Genomic DNA, 19,554 nt, shown 5'->3' with positions numbered 1-19,554 from the left:
GTAGAAGCAGAGATGCTTCTGCGAGGCCCTGCGTCTCACCTCAAAGGCACGAGGTCGGCGAGCGTCCAGTGAGACAAATGTCATGCTTGGAGAAAGAGAGGCCCTTCTATGAAGAGCTCAAATGCGGTTTAAAAAAAAAAATTAAATTCATTCACTGCCCAAACACGCCTCATCCCAGATAAGTGGATGGGTGCGAAAGTGGGTTCCCCCTCCTTAATTTAAAAATGCCTTTTAAAAATGCAGCTACAGAAAACAAGTCGGAGTAGAAGCTAGGGAGAGGCTGGGGGGCAGGACCTACTTGTTGGACTTGGTGGAAAGGAGGGCTGATTTTCAGGCATTGTTTGAAACGGACTTCCCTTCTCTCATAGGGAACAATGGGCAGTAGGAACAGGATGATCAGGAAGGCGGGTGACTCTGGCCCCACGTCCTACGGGCACTGGGTGGGGACAGGCAGCGAATGAGAAGGAAGACTCCAGTCGTTTTAAGAGTCCCACAAAGGCCTGTGCGTATCGTCTGAGCTCCCACGATGCAGAAACACACAGCGATGGATGTTTTTCCCTCTTGTCTCTTGACGATTCTGGTCCTACAAATGGCCAGTGTGGAGCTTTGAGGAATTAAGAGATGGCTTCTCTACACGGGTCACCGGGAAGCACTGAGTTGCTGTGAACGGGGCACAAGGAAGGAAGGAGAGTGGGGGCTCGGGCTGGTGATGGTCCCAGGAAGATGACTGTCCTTTCCATTAAGAAAGGAGGGTCAGCAAGATCTCGAGGCTCTTAAAATACTGGCCAGGGGCCTTTCCACTTCCTTGGCAGAAACGGAGTATGGCTGTTTGTACTTATCTTGTATGCAGCCCAGGAAAGTAACAGAAGAAGCCTCGTGAGGCGAGAGCCGGTCTTGAAGAAAATAATACTGCGCATTAGAGGACCCGAGGGAAGCCCACCGGTTGCTTCTCTCCCACTTATCGGTCACACGCCCTAAAATGACCCGTCCCAAAGGCAGCCCCTCTCCAGCAGCGTGCTCCAGTTTGGGGGCAATAGCATGGGCGTGGGGCATGGGGCTGCCGTGCCCCGCCACTGTCTCCTCCCTAAAAGCTCATGCTTCGCACTGCCCGTGTCACCTAAAGAAATCGTTTTGGGTCACATCCAAAGCCCCACTGCAGCCAAGGCTCACGTGCCCTTCCTTGAGGGTGCGTCAGAATGTTCTGGAGAACTTCTTTAGATGCAGATTCTGGGGCCCTGCTTCTAAAGCATCCCATCCCACAGGCTTGGGGTGGAGCCCAGGAATCTGCATGTTGACGGGAGATGCGGATCACAGAAGTGCAGGCTCCACACTGGGTGAAATCCTGGCGACTGCCAGGCGGCTGCCGTCAGAAGGAGGAGGCTGGCTCAGCCGCCGGGGACGCAGCCAGGCAGGGGAGCAGGGCTGTCAACCACTCACCCTATTCTGGAGTGGGGGGAGGCGAGGGTGGATTTGCTTCTTGTCACCTTGTGGAGGCAACAGGAAGGGGCCGGTGGCTCCTTGCTGCTGGACGGCTGTGCTCAGAGGGCCTGGACACTGCCTTCAGAAGACCCTGGTCTAGCAAAGCCACTGAGTCCTCCTGAGGGCTATTTGTGCCTGGAGTTTTGAGATGCCCCATTACATCTTGCCTTTGTCCCACTCCTCCCAGGAAGGGACAGTGGCCTTGAGCTTCTTTGGGTCCCGGCCCTCCCCTAGAGCATCCCATTTGCTTAGAGAGCGAACTCCATCCATGCCGCCTGGGCCGGTGAATCTGTGGGGCCTTGGGAAGCTCTCCAGACCCTCTGGTCCCGTAAACGCTTAAGGAATGTGCCAGGAGTCCCTGGGCAAGCCTCCCTCCCCCTCCAGGGACTCATTCAGGATGATTCCGTTGACCCTCACTCCCTGATGCTTCCTTGGGCCGTGAGGATTTGGGATAGTTGGGGTTCCATGACTACACCTTATCACCGCTATGCTTCTCTTAAAAATAGAATAAAACAAAAATCCCCAAAGGCAAGCCTCTTAAAGCATACCGGTTTTAGCAGTCAGAACCTGCTTAGGAAGAAAGAGACCCAGTTCTGCGTACCGGCCACGTTCCAGAAGGAAGAGAAGGCCAAGGCTGAAGCAACACTGGCATCGTGTGCCTCTAAAGGAAAAGTGCACATCGGCCCCAGGTGACCCCGGAGACCCCACAGAGGACATTCTGACTGAGGGGCCAAGTCCCAATTGTGTCTTGAGCACTTAATTCGGATTGTTACAAGCCAAAAGCACGGTGACATCAATGTGAGGGAAAGGTTACACAGATGGATACGACCAATCCTTTAAAGGTGAAATGTGAGTCCTTTTCTACATTTAATAAAAACATTTTCTCATTTGAGGCTCTGGAAGTCTTGAGTCACATTTTTTTGTTTTGTAAATCCCCACCCCCCACCCCCCCACTCTAAAATGTCTTAAAACACATGGCTTAACAGTGGCTGCACAGAAAATATACACCCTCAAAGTCTGACTTTCATTTAAATACAAATATACAAAATGTAAACTGAGACAATAGAGAAATTTACAAAACTTTTCTTTAAAAATAATAAAGACAAAATTCAGTTCTAGGTATGACGCCATTAAAATACGTGCAAATTGTCGTATCCAATTGGATTTCTATTGCAATGTTCCACCTCGGCTTGAGGGCCACCTCTGGAGACAGACCTGAGTGGAAATCTCTTTGAGAAACCTGGAGGCTCTGCGTCGAGGGGGTGAGTGGCCTCCGTCCCCGGCTCCTGGAGGGCTCCCCTGTCCGTAAGTTCTGTTTCTAAGGACAAGGGTCTAGGGCTGGTCCCACCGTGGACTTCAAGGCCAGAGCGCTAACTAGCTGCTTCCCGTGGAGTTTGAACTGACATGGTTTGAATTCATGTGGTGGTTAAAACTGGTCTTGGGGTTGGGTGAACTCTTGGAATTGTTTTGATGCTGGAGGAGAGAGAGAGAGAGAGAGAGAGAGAGAGAGAGAGAGAGTTAGTCCTAGTGGACAGGAGAGGCCTCTGAATCTGAAAACAGGGCCACGATTAGGGCTTGCTGACCATCTCTTTTTTTCCGCTGCCTTGTACATCACCGCCCCCCCCCCCGCCCCCACCTGCCACAGACCCAGGGTCAGAGGCCACCCCTCAAGGCAGGGGGAGGTATGGAATTAAGAAAATCCCAGGCAGGGAGGGAGAAGGTGGCCCCTCCCAGAACATCTACGCGGCTAAGTACCGCAGGCCCAAGGTTAAACTGCCATGGGTTTGAGCCTGACACCTGCCACTTAGCTGAGTGACCTTGGGTGAGTTATTAAATGTCTTGGCTGCCCTGCTTGTAGTGTAGGGGAAGAGTTGCTTCTCCACAGGGCCAGGCTGTGTGCAGAGAGGGCCTGAGTGAGTGCCTGGCCCGAGAACCACAGGCTGCTTGTTTTGGTGCCCCTGGCACCCTCTTGGCATACCCGTGGGTGCGGGTCCCCCACACCTGCAGGGAGGAGGAGAGAGACCCGGGCCATCTGCTTCCCTGGTGGTAGTGCTGGGCGCTGTGCAGAGGGCCGCTGACCTCCACTTCCCTCTTCCCTGCTCTGGGCACTGACCTTTGAGACGGGCACACAAAGGCTGGGACAGGGGCGGTACAGTGCCACCCAAGTAGCAGGAAGAGTCAGGGCCAGATTTGAACCCCAAGTCGGGGAGCCTCCACAGCAAATGCCTGTCCCAGGACCTGGGGACTCAGCCATGTGGGAGGAGACAGGTTCCTTTCTTTCGGGAGCTTCCATTTTCCTTGGTAGAAGCACTTAAAAATTATATTTTTATAGTATATGAACATGAGTATATTTTGGAACAGGATGTGAAACTCACATGAAGCTTTTAGATAAAACCCCAAACTTGGCATCAGTCTGCATTTTCTCTCCATATGTCTGATCCGTGCTCCCCACCATTAACCCCAGATCCTTCGCAGGGGCTCACTGGCCTTGTGACTGTGGGCAAGTTCCTTGACCCCCTCAGCCTCAGTTTCCCTACCTGTGAAGTGGGTTAATCGTACACACGCTGGGCTCACATGGCACCAGCATGTCCCAAAGGAAGGATCCCAGTTTGGCTTGCTGATGCATCCCCAGCCCTGAGAAAACAGCCTAGCACACTCAATTGAGTAGGCACTCAATACATATTGGCTGAAGGAATGAATGGTTGGACGGAGGCCCGGGCTTTTGTGGAGCTTAATTAGGAGAAGCTCTCAAAAAGCAGCCAGTGCAGAGCTGGTCCACACCAGAATGCCATAAACAGCCACCCCATCCTGTTAGGGGAGCCGGGATTCCTGGGGCCTGGGGACCAGAGCTTCACAGCCTCTCCTTCTTCGTCCTCCTGGGAGGGGCACAGCTCCCTTGGGGTGGGGGGCGGGGAGGAGTATAAGTCACAGGAGCCTCCCAGGCTGTGGCATGGGCGCAATGGGGGGCCACGCCTCCTTCAGGGGCCAGGCCAGGAGGGTGGACGAGGGGATGAGGTGGGGGCCTCGGTGGCCTCTCACTCACAGGCCTGTGGGGACACGTCTTCTGTCTGGCCCACACCAGCCCTTAATCCAGGGGCAGGCTCTGAGGAAAAATGCGTCTTCCCAAGGGGCAGAGTGTCCTCTGGCTGCCAGCTGGGGGGCACAGCTGCCATGTATGGGGCCCCAGCCCAGGAGCCGCTGAGGCTCTGTGGGGACCACCTCTCCCACACCTGTTCTCCCCGTTCTTTGTCACGTTCAGCAGTTACCTACAGAACTGGAGTCCTTACAATGGCCACATGGGGCAGTTAGCTCTCTGTCAGGGAGGTTGCGCCCCAGAGACACTGGGCAAGGTCTGGAGACGTTTTTGACTTGCACAGCGGGAGTGGGGTGCTCCTGGCGGGGAGACGCCCGGAGGCTGCTGGGTATCCCTCACTGCACACGACGGCCCCCACGACAGAGAGTTCACCCAGAATGCCAACGGTGCCGAGGCTGACAAACCCTCGTGAAGGGTGAGCTCTGGGCCGGCCCTGCCCCTTCTACCCAGCCGGTGGGCTTCAGGGGCTGGATGGGCTACTGGGAGAAGGCCACAGCTCTGGTCTCAGGGAAGTACCTGGGCCCCAGGGCGTCCCCGGGGCCAACGCCAGGACAGCCGGCCATGGTGGGGGCATCCCTCACCTGACGCTTGAAGATCCTCTGGAGCAGCCCTTTCTTTGGCGGTTCTGGAGGGTGATTCCTATTCAGGTCCGGCGAGAGGGTACCGTTAGGTCCAAACACGTTCAGCTCTTTAAAGCACTCGGTTTCTATCATCTGGGGAAGGGGTGCAAACCACAGGTAGCGTGAACAGCTGTGTTCGTCATCTTAGGTGGACAGGAGCCCCGGAGGCCGGGCCACCACCCTGCCCGGAGCCGGCTTCCAATAGGTCCTCCCCTTGCCCTGCGTCCTTCAGGGGCCCCGGGCCCAGGCCGCTCCTCGCCTGCCACTGCCTCTCCCCTGCCGGCTGGCCGCAAGGGTGTGCTCATCATCCAGCTACCAAGCCCACACCCCAGCCCCCCCTACACCCCCCCGAGCCCAGGTCACCCACATGCTCCGGGCCCTTCCCCCTGCCAGCGCCCCCTCCCCTGCCCCATCATTTCCAACCCATTGGAAGCAGCACCGACTCCCCCAGCTCATTCCCACCTGTGCGTCCAGCCACAGTCCTGTTCTCCTCCTCTCTCCCAGCCAGACTTCCCGAGACAGCCGGCAAAGACGGCCGTGTCCATGTCACCTCCTATTCCTCTTCTGACCCCATGCCCACGGTGCCCTGGGCCAGGCCTGGTGCCCTCGACCCAGCGGCCCCCTTCGGGGTGCGTGTGGCCACCGCCCTGCTCACCTCACTCTGCCACGGGATGGGCACGGAGCCCGTGGAGAACTTGGAGTAGAAATCGTCGTCCGTGTGGTCCAGGTTGACGCCCTTCACGGTGGAGAACTGCTCGATGTCCAGCACGTCCTTGCAGTACACGGCGCGGGGCTGCGGGCGGAGGGCTCGGTCACACAGGGTCCCGCCCCAGGCCCGGTGCCCCCAGCCTCGGGTTCTGATGGGGGGCAGGGGGCACCTTGCAAGGGACCGGTGCTGCTCTCTCCCAGATCTGCCAAGGGGCTCCTTCCCGCCATCGGCCTCAGGCCGGCTGCAGGCCTCCCCACTCTCCAGGCTGGGGCCACGGTGGGGAGACTGAACATGCCCTCTCTGACCTCACGTTCCTTGGCACCCCTGGGGATCCCCACGCCCCCAGCAGATTTTCTTGTTCCCCAAAGCCCACAGGATCAGGATGATGGAAGTGTTTCCGGGCATCTCCGTCCAAACGAGGGCCGCCCCAGCTGGGGCCTCCAGCCTGTCCCCCACAGAGAGAACTGATGCTGGGGACCCAGGGCCAGAGAGACACGTAGCCCAGAGACAACCTCCAGGTAGTTCTCACTACCGGGCACCCAGGCTCTGCAGCCGGACGGGCCTGGGCTGGGCTCCCAGCTGTGATGCTTAGGAACTCTGGGAAAGTCACATATCCCCTGTTGGCCTCAGTCTTCGCACCTGCAAAGTGGGGACATTAGAAAAACCTATGCCGTGGGGCTGATGTAAGCGCCCACCATGGAGCTGGGCACCGGAACCATGAGCTGTGGCTGTTAGAGCACTAACATCCGCTGTTCTCACTTGCCCACTGGCCCTGCCCTCTAGGAGTTCAAGGTCGGTCGGGGTGGCCTCCCAGGGCCCAGTGTGGACATTCACTAAGTTGAAGTCGTGAGTCTGTGCACAGGTGCAGCCTGGGTCGGGGAGGCAACTCACATCTGGAACGAAGGGAGGGTCCAACATCCCGGCTTCTAAGCGCTTGAAGTTCATGTTCCTGAAGAAGGGGTGTCTCTTGACCTCAGCAGCCCCCTCCTCCTGGCAGCCCAGTCTCTGTTTTGCATCTTTGGTGAGCAGCTGTGACAAGAGAGCCGTGAGAGGTCATGGCTGGGTGGGCCTTTCGTCCCGCTGAAGGCCACAGGGGCTTTGGGGCTTCAGGCCTCCTTTCACAGGTGCACCCCGGAGCCTCCCACACGTCCTCCTCCAGCCTCTGCGGGGCCCGAGCCGCCCCCAGATACTCAGGGGACACTGCCTTGGCCTGCTCGGGCCTTGCAGCGTGCTTAGATGCCTAGAGGCTTCAGGAGGGCGGGGGGTCCTGCCTGCCCTCCCCACAGCAGTACACCGACCCTGCGGCACACTGGGCACCACCCATGTCTGTGGCCCTGTGTAACTTCTTCTGCTACAGGCAAGCTACAAAGGGCACGGATGGTCTCTGCAGGTCTCACTCATTCGTCTACTCAACGCCCGAGTACCCTGTAGATAGGTATCTAGTTGGCACAAACCTCTGTGCAGAGACCGGCGACGGGCACGGAGTACCTGGCCTCAGCAAGGCCACGTTCAGAGGACCCATCAGGGCAATACAGGTACGACACCATGATGGCAGAGGAACACGACCTGGCTGCCAGCTGGGGGGACGGGGAAGCTTTGCAGGGAAAGGGCATTTGCTACAGGCTTTCCAGGAGTGGGGAGGTGGGGAAGGCATCGGCTGGCAAAAGCGGGTGGTGGAGACCCGAGGGCAGCCTTGGGGAACACCTGTCTTTGAGTCTGGGCGAAGGATGAAGGGGCGGGGGATGGGCCAGGGTGAACTGGCTGGGGAGAATGCTGGTCAGGGTAGAGGAGTGTCCTTCTCAGAAGCCACAGGTGGGGAGGTTCATAGGGCAGGAAGAGGCTGCAGAAGCAGTCAGCCAGGCCAGACGGGTAAAGGTATGAGCGGGGGGGGGGGGGGGGGGAGGCGGCAGGAGAGTGGGGGGCGGCACTGGGAGGGGGCTGGGAAGGGCAGGCTGTGATGCTGGAGGACCACCAGCTGACCCCCGGGCATCTGTTTGCTCTGAGACCAGAATCAGAGTGGATGGCCTGACCTCAGGCTATTCTCTCTCCAATACGCTGGCACCCCGTGTGTGCTCTCCTAAAATGTACATTTGCAGCTGGCCGTGGGGGCTGGGGTTGCGGTGGTGGGCCAGCGGGCAGGTGGGCCTGCTGAGGTTTGTGGTCTAGAGGCGGAGGCTTGCAGGAGCCATTCCCTTCCCATTTCCCTTCAAACAGAGGACTCAAAGGCGGCACCTGGGCAAACACCAGGTCACAGCCTAGAAAAGACTTAAGCTGTGAGAATCACTATGTCAACCTCTGGTCCACCGATCACCCAGGCATGTTTTGCCCAGTGAGCCGGTGCCTCGGGACTTTAGCTTGTCTTCTCCGGAGGCTTTGCAGTTCCACAAAGGCTCCAGGAATCAGGCTCTGCTGGGCCAGGGCTCCTCCCTGTTCTGAGAAGTCCCAAAGAGGCAAGGCTCCCTGCGTAGAGGCTGGTCCTCCCAGCCGTAGACCCCAGAGCCTGCAGGGCCAGCCAGCCAGAAACACGAACAAGGACAATAAAGGCGAGGTGGGCTGGGAGGGCTGTGCCAGGCCGCCCATCAGTTCTGCCAGGAGTGTTGGCTTGTGCCCAGGGCCGAAAGTCCAGGTTCTCATGTGAAATCTCTCCTGCTTGAAGTCTTGGCAATTAACCTGCCATCCACCTCTTTCTAAAACACCGTGCAGGCTGAACACCCATCTATGTGCTACCTGATTGCAGCCCTGGTATCAGGTATACACCAGAAGTGAGAGGGAGAGATGGTGTGAGCTGGGCAAGTGGGGCAGGCAGAGTGGGCTTCCTGAAGGAGGAGAAGAGATGGGCTGGAAGGCTGATTAAGGCTGAGGTGGCTGAAGGGCCAGAGGGAGGGTCCTCTGAGGAGGTCAGGGCCAGTTCTGGAACTCAGCAGGGACCTACAGAGGTGGGGCTGAGGTCTGGGCCTAGGGACTGGACCAGCGGACCGGGCACTGACACGTATGAATTTTCTGGACCCCAGGGGGCAGTGGAGAGGGTCTTGTGGCACCAGGGTGGAATCAGGGAAGGAACAGGCGGCCAGGGACCAGCCTCCCTGCAGTCTGTGGAGTGGCCTTCTTGGGCAGGCAGGGCTGGAGCTGCCAGGGTCTAGAAACAGTCCAATGTGCCCCAAGCCTTCATGGTTTCCTCACAGACAGGCCCTGCTGTGTCCTGAGCTGGCACCTCTTGGAGGCGACAGGGCCAGCCTGGCTGCCAGACCGGACAGGCTGTGGGGAGGGGTGGCCAGGAAGCCCAAGGCCAGAATCCCATGACCCTATGGTCATTTTTAAGAAGATGAAGCAAGGCCAGAGGGCTTTGTCAGTTCTTCCAGCAGAGAAAGATGAGGGGACACTGGCTCGACCTTTGAAAGCCATTGGCCAAGGTCCACGCAGAGTCCCAGGCTCAGCCACCGCCTTTCCCGCAGTAGCCACCAGGGGGCAGCAGAGGGCCAGCAGTGCCTCTAGCCCTGGTGCCCGGACAGGCACCCAGACAGCGGGCCGGAGCCTCTCTGCCTTCCCGTCCTCCCAGCGTGTCCTGTGTCCTGCTGGGGTTGCTCTGGTTCTCTGAGTCCCCGACCCTGACCTGGGATATTTGGTGATGCTCTGACCATGGCTGATGACTTCCCTCTTCTATCCTTCGCCTGGTTTGGCCCCACTGGACAGACACCTTGCGTCTAAGCCAAATATTGGCGGGTCTCCTACCCCAGTTTTCAAATGTCCTCAGGGTCCCACATTTCCACCTACCTGACTTCTGTCCCCCACCCCGACTCTGGCTGCCGTGACTCCTTGGGTTTCTGGGAGGCCCAGGGGTGCAGGCAAGTGCCCGGCTACGGGCCAGCCCACAGGCCACGTGGTTTGGGTGTGTGTCTGCAAGCCTCCTTCAGTGACTCCCACACATGTCGATGGCAGATCTATGGGTCCTCTTTTTTAGAAGTGCTCAAATGGTCAGATCTTGCCCCGAATCCTTCTTCCCATGGCTCTGTGACGTCAGACTGAAGCCGGTAAGAGGAAGTGGTCAAGCAGTGAGCGGATAGCTCCAGAGAGGGTCCTCCTCAGGGTGGGGAGCTATGCCACACGGTCCCTGGGCCACTAACAGTGCGGCCTTGGCTTTTCTGGAAGCAGAAGCTTCACTACTTTCATCAGTATGTCGGGCCTGCCGTTCTGTACCCTCCAGCCTTGTGGTTTATACACACGAGTCAGAGAGGAGGCAGGGAGGGCAGCCTCACCCCTGCTGTCTGTTGTTCCAGGTGCAGCAGCGCTCCAGGGAGAGGCGGTCCGAGGGCTCATGGGTACCCGGAGTGGGGCATCCAGGCCCTCCTGTCCATGCGCGGCCGGCACTGGAGGGCCGCTGCCTGGGGTGGGGGTGCAGCACAGTTGGGCCTGCATCAGAGGGAGAGGCCCCAAGGGGACACAGGCAGAACTTGGGAGCATGAGAGCCAGGTGGGGCCATTCCCCCCACAAAGCCTCTGGCGAGCCACTTGGGCTGGGTGGGGAGGGGCAGCAGCCAGGGGTGGACTCTCTCCCAGCCCCACTTCAAAAAAAAATTTTTTTTAATGTTTGTCTTTGAGAGAGAGGGTGGGGGAGGGGCAGAGAGAGGACGATAGACTGTGAAGCAGGCTCTAGGCTCTGAGCCATCAGCACAGAGCCTGACACAGGGCTTGAACCCACGAACTGTGAGATCGTAACCTGACCCGAACTCGGTCACTTAACCGACTGAGCCACCCACGTGCCCCACCCCCTGCCCAGCTCCATTTTTGATGGCCCCAGTCACTACTTCCTCTATCAGGCTTCCTAGCCCCAGTCTGGTCCTGCCCACCCAGCTTGTCTAAACGGTCCTCCCCACCCTCCCCCTCCCCATGGACGATGAAGTCCCACGGTCCTTAGATTGCTGTCATGCAGGACCTAAGCTAGTGTGGCCAGCATTCCATGGAGTGGAAGGAAAACTCTATTGTAAGATGTTCAAAGACTGAAAATATCACCACCCCAGCACCTGCATTGCACCTGCTGGCCTCAGTCAGTGCCTGGGGATCCAGAGTTCGAGGCTGCAGGGCGCCAAGGTCAAGGGTAGGGGATGCCCCAAGATCCCTTTGTGTCTTGGGGAACCAGTTGGGATCATCTCCTTTCTCCAAGACGTTGATTTGCCCTAACAAAGCCGGATCTGAGTGTCTCCCGCGGTTCGCCCCAGCCCCTTCCCTGTCATGGGGCCTCCCTGCCTGCACCCCAGGCCTTCTCCTGGCAGCCGTGGCCGACCACCCCAGTCCACGACCAGGACTGCTCGTTCCTCTGGCTCGGTGCTGCCACTACTCCTACCCCAGTGTGCCTGACCCTGTCCCTGTCAGCCTGTTTGCGCAGGAGGGGAGACACCACTGGACACCCAGCCCACGGGCAGCGTCTGGCTCACCAGGAGCTCACCATTTTGCAGATGGACTTGGCCTCCTCAGAGAACTTTGAAGAGTACACCTCCTCCGTCTCCAGGACGCGGCGGTCCACTTCCTCCCGCTTCACCTTCTCTTTGCGGCCCCGGAATGGCGACTGGCCCTCGATCATCTCATAGATGAGGCAGCCCAGACCCCAGTAGTCAGGGCTCAGGCCGTATCTCTGGTTGTTCAGGACCTCTGGGGCTGGGGGTAGAGGGGGGGAGCGAAGGGAGGTAAGAGAGAGCTGGCGGCAGGGCAGAGTCAGGGCACACGGGGCCAGGGTTGTGACTCACACCAACTGCATCCACGAGTGATGGTGTTGCTCATGGAACGCCTGAAGCTTCATGGCAAGGACATGCTTCCCCTGCTGACTCCTACTCACCAAATGCCATAAATACCGTCTCTTCCAGGGAGCCCACCCTGACTGCTCTCCTCTGTGCTTCTGGCTTCAGAAGCTTGATCACAGTGGATGGAAACGACCTGTTCCCTTCATGTCTCCCCGGCTAGAATCTGAGCTGCCTTATTCACTGCTGTGTCCCAGTAACAGGTATGACATCTGGCACAGGGTACGTGCTGCACACATATTTATTGCCAGGAAGGAAAGTGTGTCCACCCAAAGAAAAGAGGATTTTAAGTTCACCTGGAATTCAAACAGCCTCTCACTATGGCTTCCCTACTACTTTGATAAAATGAATTTTAGATTAACCATAGAAGTGCAAAAAAGGTTAAGTTTCATGTCTTCAGGCAGGTGACAAGCATCCAGAGGCAAATGCATCCACACATGTGCTGGATAACACGTATAACAGAGGCCCTGCAGATGGAGGCAGGCAGCACTCTGTGCGAGACAGACATACAGGTACACAAAGGTGTGCAGATCCTTCCTTCCTTCCTTCCTTCCTTCCTTCCTTCCTTCCTTCCACCCATCCACCCACCCTTCCTTCCTTCCTTCCTTCCTTCCTTCCTTCCATGTATCCATCGTTCCATCCATCCTTCCTTTCTTCCATCCATCCATCCATCCATCCATCCTTCCTTCCTTCCTTCCTTCCATCCATCTTCCCTTCCTTCCATCCATCCATCTATCCTTTCATCCATCCATCCATCCATCCATCCTTCCATCTATCCACCCATCCATCCATCCATCCTTCCATTCTTCCATCCATCCATCCATCCATCCATCCATCCATCCATCCTTTCATTCATCCATACTTCCATCCATCCATCCATCCATCCATCCATCCATCCATCCTTCCTTCCTTCCATCCATCCTTCCAGCCTTCTATCCATCCATCTATCCTTCCATCCATCCATCCCTCCATCCATCCACTCATCCATCCATCTATCCTTCCATTCTTCCATCCATCCATTCATCCTTCCATTCTTCCTTCCTTCCTTCCTTCCTTCCTTCCTTCCTTCCTTCCTTCTATCCATTTATCCTTCCTTCCTTCCTTCCTTCCTTCCTTCCTTCCTTCCTTCCCTCTATCCTTCCTTCCTTCCTTCCTTCCTTCCATCCATCCATCCATCCATCCATCTATCCGCATTTGCATGGGTACACACACAGCCACATAAACATAGATACACACAGGTTCCCCAATAACATGCAACCTGAAAAGGACCTTGTAGCAATAGATACAACACACAGAATCCTGTACAAGTGCTGCTGGCATGAGCCTAGTGGAGGACAGCAGCATCTTCAGTACCCAGAGCTTTCTGGAGCCCCCTACCCCCTGGGACAAGTGGACATGTGTGTGAGGTACATGCAGGAGGAAGCCCGGGGGATGCCCATCACCAGAGAGGGATTCAGGAGGACCAGATGTAGCTCCAGTCTTTTCCCTGCAGCCCCCAGGATGGTGGTCCTAGAGTAGGCTTGTGGTAGGGGGCTGGGGGGCAGGGCAAGGAGGCTCAGGCTGGTCTCCACTTAGCATCATGCCTAGTGACACAGCAGGTGGTGCAGTCCTCTCCTTTCTGGGCCTTTCCTAGTGACCTCACTCCTCTCAGGGACCCCCTGAAAGGCCGCCTGCCAATCACCAGACCCCTACTTGGGTTTAGCCTCCCCCAAACAGCACCATGTGCCCACACTGACTGTTGATCCTGAGAGTGGCTTGGCTTTGAGGTGCAGGTGGGGCTGTGGTGGGGGGCTCAGAATGCTCAGTTTAGGCAAGATGAACCCTGGGCCTCAACGCTCCACCTGCCCCAGCTAAGACCTCCCATTGCCTGCTGTGGCTCCACTTCTGATCAGAGCTGCATAGAGGAGGGAGGCCCAAGAGGTGGGCTCAGAGAGGGTCCGGGCCCACACTCACCCATGTAGCCCACGGTGCCCACCCGGCCGCGGATCAGGTCTCCGTCGGGAATCTTCACAGCCAGACCCAGGTCTGAAATCCGAATGTGGCCTGAGGCGGGGAGAGCAGAGTCAAAGGGTCGCTGGGACAATCAGTGGACACATGGCCCACCCTGGGCGGTCCAGAGACTTGCTTGCCCCTGGTCAAGGTACACAGACTCTCGGCCCCAAGAGGGGCATCCCAATCAGCTACCTCAGGGTGACTGCAGACCCTTGGGGGCATCCAGGTGTCAGAGGACGTGGGTAAATCATTACTTTACAGGAGGAAAACATAAAGACGGGAAAGGATGTCTGGATTTGGCTGGACGATGGCCAGCCTACCCATAAAATGCCCTAATGGGCTTCTTGGAAGGCTGAGATCACCAAGTTTAAAAGACCTTGGCCTGATTCTATGATTGCTTCATGGGAAAAATGTGAGATTTTCCTGAACTTTTACAGTTTGCTTAAGGGGAAAAATTATAAAGCAATTCGGGAGGCAACTCCCTGTCCTTCCCTGTTGCTCTTTGGAGGTTCTTTGCATTCTGCCTTTGGAGAGACAAGAGTGAAGTCATCCAGGCCATGGGGAGACTGAGATGAAATGGAATCCAGGACTCCCCTCCAAAGGCCAAGATGACACAGCGCTTACAGCTCTGTCTTGCTTGGCGGCCCACTGAGGCAGGGTCATGGCCACACCAGGGCCCCACAGCCCGGACCCCAGTGAGGTCCAATGCCAGGGACTCCCCACCAGGCCAGAGGGGTGCAAACTCCCTGGCTCAGCAGCCCTGATGAAGGTGGGGAGGGGAGAAGAGAGCACACAGGTTCCAGCTATCAGGCTGCAGATCAGTGGTGGGCATGGTTCTGAGAGCAGCAGAAGAACCCCAGTGGGGACAAGAACCCCAGTGGGCCCTGGGCTCATCCAAGAAGGGCGCAGGCCCTGGGCCCTCTGCCCACTTCCCCACTCAAACCTCTCTCCAAGTCACCAATGACCTGCCTCCCTTTCTCCCTCCCCCTGCCAGGGGCTGCCTGGCATCTGAGGCATGCTGGTCTCAGCTCGCCACTGATTGCTGGGTGACCTTGGCTTGTCGGCTCCTCTAAGCCTCAATCTTGTCATCTATAATATGGGCACAGGGATGCTGGCCCTGCCCCCTCTGCAGAAATGGGAACATCTAGTCTGATAACAGATGTGAACACCATTCCCCAGGTGTGAGAGGCTAAACATGTTACCTGTGTGTGTGTACATGTGCGCATATGCATGTGTGCATGCACACACACACACACACACACACACACACACACACACACTCAGGAAAACAACAATGGTAATGCATAGATAATGCCTAACACATTTAGAGCTGGCTATAGCTGGTGAAACAATTGCCCTTTAAGCTATTTTATTGGAGCCTCACCTCCACCCCACCCTCTGAAGTAGGCAGAGCAGGGCCCATGTTTCCATTTCACCAGCAAGGGAGATGGGGGTACCAGGAAGTTGTGTGAGAGTGAAGTACTTGCCCAGGATCTCTGAAATTCTGGACTCCTCAGTCAGTGCTCTCCGTCTCTCTGTCTCTCTTTTGGCCAAGCCACACTGCTGCCTCACCATGCCCACTGCCTGCCCTGGGTACCCAGGATTGGGGAGAGGGAGTGGGTGCTCTCCCTCTTTGCCCACTGCTCTCCCCCAGTCCCAGGGTCGTGCCTCTGAGAGTCTCTGCAGGAAGGCCCCCTGCTCCTTTTGGATTATGATGCTCTCCTTGGCTACAGAGCAGGAAAGGGGTTTCCCAAGCGGCCCCCCAACTTACCATAATCATCTAGCAGGATATTTTCGGGTTTCAAATCTCTGAAAGAGGAAGAGGACAAGCATGTGAGTGTGGGCACTCAGCACCAGGGCATGGCGTCTGGGTTGACTTCTTGCCGTGTTTCCTTCCCATCTCTTGGCTCAGGCTGTCTGGTCTCTTTCTGGATCCAGACAGTCTTGGACTAATTTCCTTCCTCCCAGTATGTAAAACAAATGTCGCTGTTGCCATAGGCATCTTCCCGACCTGGAGATGACTGGGAAGGGGTCAGGCAAGGGCCAGCCCTGGCTCCTATCCACACACTGACCACACCAGGGGCGGAGAATACTTCTGGCTGGTGTGGTGACAGACCCCTCTAGGGCTGGGAACACCCGGAGGTCTCAGGATGCTCTGGGATGCCCTGAAGGCAGAGCGGGGCCTGGGAATTAGGGAGGAGAAGTTACTGAGAACACAGCACCAGCTGTAGAACTGGGGCAGAGAATTGTAGAGGGCAGGCCCCCTTGGGGAAGGAAACCCCTTGTCCCCCAACTCCAGCAGAGTCATAAGCCCAAGAAAGCACAGCTGTAGGTGTGCCCGTCTCCATCTGTCCCTCCTCTCTTCTCTCTGATGACACAGTCACTCTTCATAATAACAAGCCCCTCCCCACCCAACTGGGGTAGGGAGGCAGCAGCAGTGTCTGGTTTTACTAGAAGGTCCTTTCCACGGGTAAAAGAACAGCCAGTAGGATAGCATGTGCGACTCAGTTAAGCCATTAGCATCTGGATTGAGGATCCGACTCTCCACCGACTGGCTTTGTTTATTTAACTGCTGGCAGCTGTCCTCATGGGGAATGGTTAATGTGTTCAAATCCAGTGGGGAAGCCTCACAAGGTGATAATGCGTTTGTATGGGGTTATTTATCACAAATAAACACAAATACTTTGTTGCTCTTATTTAATTCGCGTTCTTTGATGTATTAACCGTTCCAAATAAGGGCAAGAGCCACCCTCTCAGTAAGCCAGCAGCCACAGGGTTGGAAAGATAGCTGGCGGACTAGGGCCAGAGCCCAAACCCATGGAGAGGCCACGGCAAGTGGTCCAAGTGGTGGAAGCCAGGGAAGCGCTGTGGTTCTCTTCCTCCCGAGAATAAGGGCCAGAGCTTGGAGGACCGCCTTTCTTTTTGTTTTAAGAGAAAAGCCATCAAGTGGAGATTTCTTTTTTCAACCCAAAGGGATTTTTTTTCTCTTTTCACTTGAATGAAAACAAAACAAAAGCCTAAATGGGGAGAATGTTGGGGTGTGTGAGAATGTTGAGGGGGTGAGAATGTTGGGGGGTGGGAATGTTGGCGTGTGAGAATGTTGGGGGTTTGAGAATGTTGGGGGGTGGGAATGTTGGGGTGTGAGAATGTTGAGGGGGTGAGAATGTTGGGGGTGGGAATGTTGGGGTGTAAGAATGCTGGGGGTGTGAGAATGTTGGGGGGGTGAGAATGTTGTGGGGGTGAGAATGTTGAGGGGGTGAGAATGTTGGGGTGTGAGAATGTTGGGGGGTGAGAATGTTGGGGGTGAGAATGTTGAGGGGGTGAGAATATTGGGGTGTGAGTGTTGGGGTGTGAGAATGTTGTGGGGGGTGAGAATGTTGAGGGGGTGAGAATGTTGGGCGGTGGGAATGTTGTGGGGGGTGAGAATGTTGAGGGGGTGAGAATGTTGGGCGGTGGGAATGTTGTGGGGGGTGAGAATGTTGAGGGGGTGAGAATGTTGGGCGGTGGGAATGTTGTGGGGGGTGAGAATGTTGAGGGGGTGAGAATGTTGGGGGTGTGAGAATGTTGGGGGTTGAGAATGTTTAGGGGGTGAGAATGTTTAGGGGGTGAGAATGTTGAGGGGGTGAGAATGTTGGGGGGGGTGAGAATGTTGGGGGGTGAGAATGTTGGGGGCTGAGAATGTTGGGGGGGGTGAGAATGTCAGGGGTGTGAGAATATTAGGGGTGTGAGAATGGTGGGGGCGTGAGAATGTTGGGGGGGTGGTCAAGGCCATTCCTTCTTGTTTCAACACCTTCTTGGACTCCCAAGATCATCCCTGCCAAGAGCTCTGTGGCAAAGGTCTCCAACTGGGGTGTGTGTGTCCACTGGGTCTGCAGGAACAGTCCAGGGGGTTCTCTGTGGGCTGAGGTTTTCAAGAACGTGTATTTCTAGATCTCTAACCTGAGAAGGCCCTGTCCTGGCATTCTCTGGGATCTCCCCACCACGTGCCCTTTCTCAATGGGCAGATTCCAACTGACAGAAGAAAAGCAGGCTCCTTCTCGCTCTGATTGCTATGGTGTCCTGCTCCAGGACCCCAATCAGAAATGGGTTCTACTAGGGGCACCCAGGTGGCTCAGTCGGTTATGTGTCCGACTTCGGCTCAGGTCATGATCTCGCAGACCGTGAGTTCGAGCCCCAAGTCAGGCTCTGTGCTGACAGCTCAGAGCCTGGAGCCCGCTTCAGATTCTGTGTCTCTGTCTCTCTCTACCCTTGCCCTGCTGGTGCTCTGTCTGTCTCCCTCTCTCTCTGCCCCTCTCCCCACTCAAAAATAAATACACATTTAAAAAAATTTAAAAAAAAAGAAATGGGTTCTACTAAAATCGTTACAATGGCAACTTAACACAAGTTATTTTAACACTGAGAGCCTATGGTGAAAGGAAATTAAAATAAAAATCTTATATATATCCATCCATTTCAGGTCCACATGCTGCTCAATGATAGACTTTTAGGCCAAAAAAGAGATGACGTTATAATAACATTCTGTGGGGGAGGAAGGGAGTGGGGAAGAGAGTGATAGATCCCTCACCTTTAAAGAGTTTTCATGCATTTTTTATAATTAATTAATTAATTATTAATGTTTATTTAATTTTGGGGGGGGATGGACAGAGAGAGGGAGACACCGAATTGGAAGCAGATTCCAGGCTCTGAGCTGTCAGCACAGAGCTTGACATGGGGCTTGAACTCTCGAACTGTGAGATCATGACCTGAGCCAAAGTCAGATGCTTAACCGGCTGAGCCACCCAAGCACCCCGTCAGGTGTTTTGACTTAAAAAAAACTATTTTCTTAAGTCTATTTATTTATTTTGAGAGAGAGCGCATATGCAGGGGAGGAGAGAGAGGGTGAGAGAGAATCCCAAGCGGGCTCCTTACCGTCAGTGCGGAGCCCAATGCAGGGCTTGAACTCATGAATTGTGAGATCATGACCTGAGCCGAAAGCAGCTCGGGTGGGACGCTGAACCGACTGAGCCACCCAGGCACCCCGTCATGCATTTTTGGTGGAAATCCATTTGCTGTAGCAATTAGATTCCACTGGCTACCTTCAAAAATGCGATGTTAATTGCTGAGCTTCAAAATATCAGCTACTGTTTTAACAAATGATATACTATTTAGGATGTCTCCTTGATGTATGAGGGCACACAGATTTTCAAATTTCCTTGAGAGGGGCAGTGAGAAAAGTTTGAAAACCACTGCTTATGGAACCCATAAAGTCAAACAATATGGGATGGACCGAGGTCCGTGCTGCTGTGGTGACGATCCTACTGTCTTTCTGGGACCGGCTCACCGAGCTTCTGGCAGGCCGGGCTGGAAGGCACCGGTGGCCTTGGCCCATCCTCATCAACTCTGAAGGACTAGCACCTCATACACTTGGCCCCCCAAGCAGCCCGCCTCACTTACGTGGTCCAGGGCGTGAGTTTCTCTGGTGACGGCCGGGCCCCGAGTCCCAGGGCGGGGGTCCCTGCCTGACCCCGGGTGTGGAAGGTCAGCCCCCACTCAGCCGCTGGTGGCGGGACCAGGCGGCGAGCCCGCTCACCTGTACACGGTGTCCTCCCGGTGGAGGTCTTCCAAGCCACAGAGGATTTCTGCCGCATAAAACAAGGCTCGCTCCTCCTCGAAGCCAGGGTTGCCCATGTTGTAGATGTGGAACTTCAGGTCGCCTCCGTTCATGATGGTCAGAACCAAGCACAGCGCATCCTTGGTCTCGTAGGCATAGGCCAGGTTGACCTGGGAGCACAAGACAGCCCTGCGGTGAGGTTCCAGCCACCGCTATCCGCTTCCACTCTTCCTCCTCAGGGTCCTCGAGGCTGGAGGGGGAGGGCCGGAGTGGGGGGGGCTC

General features: G+C 56.0%; 1 protein-coding gene across 3 annotated transcripts in view; it reads right to left on the bottom strand.

Annotated features, from left to right (window-relative positions):
• Window positions 1-2,314: 2,314 nt before the first annotated feature.
• GRK5 (G protein-coupled receptor kinase 5) overlaps window positions 2,315-19,554 on the bottom strand; it is a 211,105-nt gene continuing 193,865 nt past the window's right edge. For all 3 annotated transcript variants that reach the window (XM_042960773.1, XM_042960775.1, XM_042960774.1), the window contains 8 exons: window positions 19,252-19,442; window positions 15,454-15,491; window positions 13,644-13,733; window positions 11,342-11,550; window positions 6,794-6,931; window positions 5,849-5,986; window positions 5,155-5,286; window positions 2,315-2,952 (listed from right to left, as the gene is read on the bottom strand). In XM_042960773.1, the coding sequence (XP_042816707.1) occupies window positions 2,854-2,952; window positions 5,155-5,286; window positions 5,849-5,986; window positions 6,794-6,931; window positions 11,342-11,550; window positions 13,644-13,733; window positions 15,454-15,491; window positions 19,252-19,442 (1,035 nt within the window). In that variant the 3' untranslated portion in view covers window positions 2,315-2,853. The remainder of the gene's footprint in view (window positions 2,953-5,154; window positions 5,287-5,848; window positions 5,987-6,793; window positions 6,932-11,341; window positions 11,551-13,643; window positions 13,734-15,453; window positions 15,492-19,251; window positions 19,443-19,554) is intronic.

Source organism: Panthera tigris, chromosome D2, assembly GCF_018350195.1.
Source record: "Panthera tigris isolate Pti1 chromosome D2, P.tigris_Pti1_mat1.1, whole genome shotgun sequence".
In the NCBI taxonomy this organism is placed as follows: Eukaryota; Metazoa; Chordata; class Mammalia; order Carnivora; family Felidae; genus Panthera; species Panthera tigris.
Note: the sequence above shows the minus strand (reverse complement) of the source record. Positions and strands in the feature narration are given on the sequence as shown.